General features: G+C 58.9%; 1 protein-coding gene across 1 annotated transcript in view; it reads left to right on the forward strand.

The window, feature by feature from the left end:
• Positions 1-6,915, forward strand: part of CCDC33 (coiled-coil domain containing 33) — a 45,140-nt gene that overhangs the window by 34,957 nt on the left and 3,268 nt on the right. Inside the window, exons 13-14 of the mRNA XM_019471953.1 lie at positions 6,367-6,473; positions 6,797-6,830. Of these exons, the coding sequence (XP_019327498.1) occupies positions 6,367-6,473; positions 6,797-6,830 (141 nt within the window). The remainder of the gene's footprint in view (positions 1-6,366; positions 6,474-6,796; positions 6,831-6,915) is intronic.

The raw sequence follows: 6,915 nt of genomic DNA on the forward strand, positions 1-6,915 counted from the left end.
CCCTGCCGAGCCCCCGCCCCGAGGCTCCGCGGAGAAGGAGCTCCGCACGGCTCTGAAAACGCCCGGGAGAACGCAGGGTTCCCACAGAGGGGGACAAACGAGGATTTACTCTACATTTCATTTTTAAGCTGCAAGCTAAGTGCCAGCCGAAATCCAACAGCAGCTGCAGCCGGGCTCCGGTTTGGTGCCCGGGGTCGCCGCTCCTCTTCTCCGGGCTGGGAGAGGCAGGGATGGAGGCAGGAGCGGCTGCCAGGGTGGGATTAGGGTGGTCTCCGCCCTGGCCCCGGGTGAGGCTCAGTGAGGTTTGCAGGTGAGCTGGACACCCATGGGTGCCCGAGCACCCACAGGCACGAGGCTCAGCCCGTGTCGGGCTGGGTGGGTGAGGGTGGGTTTCCCCAGCACACCCGTTACGCAGGATTAAGCCGATTAATAAAAGAGGCCCATAAATCAGCTAATGTGACCCCAGGTGATATTTATGCCCGTCTTACTTCTCAAGGAGATTAAGGATTCAGCAATTTGCTTCCCCTTTTATTTAATTAGCTTTATTTAATTTTGCCCTGGTGATGATGAACCCGGCGCGCCCAGATGCCGTGCTGAGGGCGGGTCCCCCAGTGTCCCCCACTGTGTGACACCGGGGCATGGACGGGGCGACCCGCATCCAGCAGTCACAAAGGGGGGAGAGGATCTTGATGGGATTTAGAGTACGGCAGAAGCCTCCCAGCCACCCCAAATCCGGCTGCAAGATCCCTGGTCCCTGCTTCCAGCCCGGCTGGGCTGGGGGAGAGTAAAAGCAGCTGGAAATGCTGTTTTCTTGCGGGCAAGATGGGGCGAGATGGGATGGCGAGGAGGGGGACAGAGGCTCGTGGCTTTTGCAGGGCAGCGGAGGGTGCTGGAGGGGCAGGGACCCAATGGCAGAGGGGTGGGGGAGGCTGGGAGCGGGTTGGGGGGCTTGCAAAGGGTCTGAGTGCCACAGCTACATTGCATGAGGGGTTTTTTGGTGATCCAGGCTCTGGGCAGGGGTGGGAAACAGGTCGGGCGTGGTGGGCTTTGCACGCGCTTCTCCTGCTTGGGTCTGGGTGGCCGTGGGTGTGGCTGCGGGGGGCATGGACCGGGGACCCCAGCAGTGAGCCAGAGCAGGGGAAAAAGAGAAAACTGGCTCCAAAATACCATTTTTTGTGTGTTTGGGGGTGCGTGCGTCGGCATGTGTGCGCCCTTCTGCGTCCTGCTCCAACCCAGTCCCGGCAGCACTACTAAACCCTTAGTGAACAGAGCACCGAAGGGCTCGTCCACCCTCGTTTAGTGACTTGTCAGCCTTTCCCGGTGCTAATTAATGAAGGATGGGGCCCGAAAGCCGGGGGGCAGATGCTCGGGGTGGTAGGTGCTCGGGGTGGTGGGTGCTCAGGGCGGCGGGTGCTGCGCGGCACTGGGTGCTCTCGGCGCGGTGGCTTGGGGTGTTGATGGATTTATGCTTGCTGCTGAAATGCAAGGGGCGTTTTATCAGCAAATCGAGTCACTACATAAGCAAACATGAAAATGGATGGCCACAGCGCCGGCAATAAACCGCCTGCCAGGCCAAGGGCAAGTCACGGCAGCGCCTGTCACCAAGGGTGATGGGGATGCCTGGGTTTTATCCCTCTGCAGCCGCTTATTTTTCAAAGCCCAGGGGATGAAAATGCTTTGAGGACACTTAAAAAGTGTGGGGCTAGGGGAGGGTATTTAACTCGGGTCCCACGCGCGGATTTTAAAAGGTATGCTTGGAAAACAGACTCTTTGGGGAGCTGCCGAGTGCTGCCAAGTCTCCCACTGGTACTGGGGTTTTTTGGTGATATTTCTCCACTTCTTCACATCCCCAGTTGCTGGAAACGTGTTTATCTTAAGAACAGATGAGGATGTTTTCCTAGGAGGGAAAAAAAAACCCCTGCAAAGGACCAGCGGGAACCCAGGGTAACAGTCGTAACCTGTTTCCCTCATTTTTTGATCTCAGGAGGGGGCTTTTTTAGGTCTGGCCCCGGTTTGTGGTCATGGGTGAGCAGCAGCACTGGGGGATGCTCTGACCCATGCTGGGAGGAGAGACCCATCCTGGGAGGCTCCGCTGACCTCCCCTTCCTCCCCTTCCCCCTGGTCACCATGGGCAGCAGGACATCACCTGGGGACATCACTTGGGGACATCACTCCGGCTGTCCCCATCCCTCCCAAAAGCAGCCCCGTGCAGCGGGATGGGGGAAAAACTGTTTTTTCAGGAGCCAGGAGCTGACTCAGCCGGAGTTTGCTCTCAGAAGTCTTCCAACCTCTCCTAGCCGCTGGTTTTTCTTTGAGCAAAATAAACCAGCAGCGACTCACAGAGGAATCACGGTCCCTGCTGGTGGCACGACTGTTTTCTTGAGCCTTATCTTGAAGAAGCAGGCGGGCGGATGGGAGCCCGAGGAGCAGTCGTCTCTACACCAAGCATCTTGCCTCCCCGAGTTACCCGGTGTAATTCAGAGGCTTTTATTTCCTTGTATGACACGATATCAGCAGCCGGCAGCTGGGCCCGGAGCCGGATAGCGATGGTAATCGCCCGCCCTAAAATCATCATCCTGGTTGGGAAGGGAGCGGAAGATGTGGTGTCTCTATTAAATCGAACTCGGCTCAGATTAAGCACTTTTTAATGCAATCCAATTAACTCTTAAATTGAATTGTAATGCTGTGGCTAATATACACCACCCCCCACCCCCCCCAGCACGGCTCCCCCCCTAAAAATCTTATTTCCCCCGGGGGACCCGCAAAGCCCCCGGTGGTTGGCGTTCCCCAGGGAAACGCTTCGATTTTGGAAGTAGAGGGGAAAAAAAAACCCCACAACCCAGTTGACCCACCGATCTGCCCACCCAGATGTTGTCCCGTGGATGGGTTTGGGTACCGGTGTGTCACCGGGGAGGGGCTGGGGGCATCAGGGACCTGAAGGGGATGGGGGTAAGGTTGATGGAGGCATCGGGAATGAAGGCGTCGTTATCTCCTGATGGTTTCGTGAGCTTTTGATACACAATACACAAAAAAATTGGGTGTCCCGAGGGGATGGGGGGAAGGTTGATGGAGGCATCGGGCAAAGCAAATGAAGGCGTCGTTATCTCCTGATGGTTTCGTGAGCTTTTGTTACACAAAAGAGGGAAAAATTGGATTTTTTTCCCCTCTGATCTTCCTAAGCTGCTGCAGCAATTTTTTTTCTCAGATATGTAAATCTGAGCTTATCCCAACTTCGTAACAATTAAGGAATGGGGCTTAATACTCATCCAGGGACGCGTTATTTGTTGGGCTGGAGAGAGACTGTGTTGCAGAAGAGGCTGGTGCGCTGCCAGGGGCTCAAATGCCTCCGTGCTCACGAGTGAAACGAGTTGGCCCGTCCTCAGCCTCTCTCCGGGGGTGCCTTGCTGTCCCCTCCCCGGCCAGGGACGGGGGCAGGCCGTGCCACGTGGATGCGGCATCCTCCGGCACACCCTATTTTTGGCCATTTTCAGACCTGTGGGCTCCCCACCTGCTTCCCGCAGAGGTTTATTGCCAGCTGCCCCTCCTCGCTTTGCTCCGTGCTGCTCCTTCGCCCGTCTGGAGATGAATCAATTCAAGCTAATCGGATACATCAAAGCGTCTCGGAGCAATTCGTTAAGTAAATAAAAAAAAAAACCAAACCAACTTGGCATGAGCAAACACGGGAAGGAGGGGGGCGGCTCGTCGGCGCGGATGAAAGGCGGGCAGGCCGTGCCACGTGGATGCGGCATCCTCCGGCACACCCTATTTTTGGCCATTTTCAGACCTGTGGGCTCCCCACCTGCTTCCCGCAGAGGTTTATTGCCAGCTGCCCCTCCTCGCTTTGCTCCGTGCTGCTCCTTCGCCCGTCTGGAGAATGAATCGATCAAGCTAATCGAATACATCAAAGCGTCTCGGAGCAATTCGTTAAGTAAATAAAAAAAAAAAAACCAACTTGGCATGAGCAAGCAACACGGGAAGGAGGGGGGCGGCTCGTCGGGGCGGATGAAAGGCTCTAAAGGCAGGGGAAGCTTCAGAGGCTTGGAAACGATGAGGGGAAAAAAAATTAAAAAATAAATAGCCGGTGCCGGGAGTTTCAAAGCTTCCGTCATTTCAGACGTGGATTCCCAGCCTTTCATCCCAGACCCCTGCGGGAAGGAGAGACGCAGCTATCTCCGGGTGGATTTGAGATAGGAGGTGTAGGGGAGAATGTGTCCAAATACCCTTAGCTCTGCCCCCGTCCCCAGAGGCAGCGCCGGGGTGACGCCGGGACAAGCGCGGGCAGGAATACGGGACGGTGGGTGTCTGAGCAGCGTTAGGCTGGGACTAAAGGCGGGGGATGGTTTTTCAGCCTCTGCAGGTAGCGTCTGAGCCTAGAAAAGCTGTGGTTCAAGCCAGCACCTTCCAGCGCAGGCAGGGAAAGCAGCTGCCCGGCCCGGGCAAGCCAAGCGCAGTCCCGTGCATTATTGATGGAGCAGATAATTGCGCGCTTCCCACCGGCTCTTTGATGAAAAATTGATGGCACGGGACAAGGTAGCGAGGGGCTCCATCGACTTACACCGGCCTCTTTGTTTCTTAACAAACACCGAAGGAGAGGTGGATGCGGGATGTCGCAGCGGGTGGGAGGCACAAGGGCCTCTGTGGGTACCCTGAAAGGAGGACGGGACTGGGGGACCGGTTGGGGCAGAGCACGCCTTGCCTTAAAATGCTAGAAATTCAATCCCGGGATGAAAGTGGGGTTTGATCAGCGAATTATTCAGCGAATTATTCTCTGCTCGGGATCAGGCCAAACCCCGAGGCAGAGCTGAAGCCCGATGCTGCCCAGCATCTCCAAGACGTGGGTCCTCGGAAGTTAATTGAGCGTTTGAAACATCAGAGGAGCGTGCTGGGAGGGGAGAGCGTTTCCATGCCCACATCCAAGGCATGGAAATGAGGTGCTGTCACCACCAGAGCCATCCAACCGCGCTGGGACCCGGCGGTGGCTGCCACCGAGTCACCTCCTTGGGTCTGCACTGCTGGGAGCAGCGGATAAGGCAGCGGAGGCCGAAACCGGGATGGGGATGGGGAGGGGGAGCCCCCCCCTGGCTCCCAGCGAGGGGCTGGTGTCTCAAAGGGAGTGCTGCACTGCCGGCAGGCGCTGCCTGCTGCCCCCGATGGCTTTGGAAGCGGCCATAGGATGCCAATGGGACGTGGGATGGTTGGAGGAATGCTAAAGGGGAAGAGATGCGGGGTGCCCGGGGCAAGGAGCAGCAGAGCCAGCTGCCTGCACCTGCCTGCACCTGGAATGCACCCATCGGGGTGCAGCCGGGTGATTTTAGGCGCTGAGCTGCTGCAGGGAGGAGTTGCTAAGAGGAGGGTTGTGTTTGCCGGGAGCCCCAGCCTAGCGCGCCAGGCTGCCGGGAGCCCCTGCGCCACCGAAATCCCTTTGCCAGCAAGAAAGGGCCCGGGAAAAACAGCTTTTCCTCATGTTGCAACACCCCGGCATCGCCGTAAGTCCACCAGCCGGCAGCTGGGGTGGCGGCACGGGGACGGGATGTTTGCCCGGGGGGGTGGCCGAGCCGCTGGGGAGTTTGTTTGGGGCAGGCAGAGCCTGGTGCCGGGAGCCCCTGCGCCACCGAAATCCCTTTGCCAGCAAGAAAGGGCCCGGGAAAAACAGCTTTTCCTCATGTTGCAACACCCCGGCATCGCCGTAAGTCCACCAGCCGGCAGCTGGGGTGGCGGCACGGGGACGGGATGTTTGCCCGGGGGGGTGGCCGAGCCGCTGGGGAGTTTGTTTGGGGCAGGCAGAGCCTGGCAACCCGCCGGCGGGCAGGGCTGGCTGCCGGGAGCGGGGGACCAGGGGGACAGGGGAGCCCCAGGATGCTGTACTACAGACCCTTCTCCTCCACTGTGAGTGCCGGGGGGCGGTGGGTGGGGATGGGGACGTCACCCTGTCTCTGGTGTCACCACGGGAGCTGAGGACCCAGAGGTCCCAGGGTGCTCGGTTGGGGTTGCTTTCGGTCGTAGCCAAATTTCCTCCCAAGGGCGCAGGGCTCAATGGTCCAGCCATGAGATGATGCTCAAAGCCAAGCATTTCTAAGCGTCCCCATCCTCAGGAGAAGGTCTTCCAGCCCTGTGGCCACACCATGTTGCATCCAAGTCCCAAAGGGGGGTGCTTGAAGCATCGCAGCCAGCGATGCCAGAGGTTTTTGGGGCAGGGCTGGATCCTGACCCCAAAGCAACGATGGCAAAGGTGTTTTGCTCCAGGTGAAAGCCAGGAGAGCTGCTGCTGGCTGCGGGGAAGGGGCTGAAGGAGCTTGCTGCTCCTCTCAGAGGGCTTTCCCCGGCCTGCTCCTCATCCTCACCCTCCGCTCTGATGTCTCCTGCCAGCTCCACCGAGACGATGTGTCCCTCCCGGCGGCTGACGCCGTGGCCAGCATCCTGCCCGGAAAGCAGCCGTTCCCGGGTGGGACGGGAGGACCATCGGAAGAGAGGAGGTACAGGGGCCACGCCGGTTTTGCAGCCCCCTCTTGGCTCTTTCTTCTCATCCTCCTTGGGGTGGTTTCCTCCTTCCTCCATTTTCTCCATGTTTTCCCCAGCAGCTTCTCCTCCTGCCCCATCACTGCCAATCTTCCTCCTCATCTCCTCCAGGCTCCCACCCTCCCTGCACCCCCCATCCCCACCAGCACTTGCCTTGCCCCCTGGCACCCCAAATAAGCTCCTTGTCTCCTAAGGAGGGTTCCCCGGCCAAGGCTTTGCCAGTGTTTCGCTCGGGCGGGAGCAGCTGGCCAAGGGTGTCCCCCCGCTCTCTGCTCCGCAGGTCCCAGGAGATCATCGGGGACCACCAGGAGACGGTGAGTGCCAGGGAGACGGGAGGAGCGGGGGGCAGTGGGGGCACCAGGGGGGACAGCAGTGTCCCCGAGGCGGGTCCTGGCTCCC

This window comes from Aptenodytes forsteri, unplaced genomic scaffold, assembly GCF_000699145.1.
Source record: "Aptenodytes forsteri isolate BGI_AS27 unplaced genomic scaffold, ASM69914v1 Scaffold258, whole genome shotgun sequence".
In the NCBI taxonomy this organism is placed as follows: domain Eukaryota; kingdom Metazoa; phylum Chordata; class Aves; order Sphenisciformes; family Spheniscidae; genus Aptenodytes; species Aptenodytes forsteri.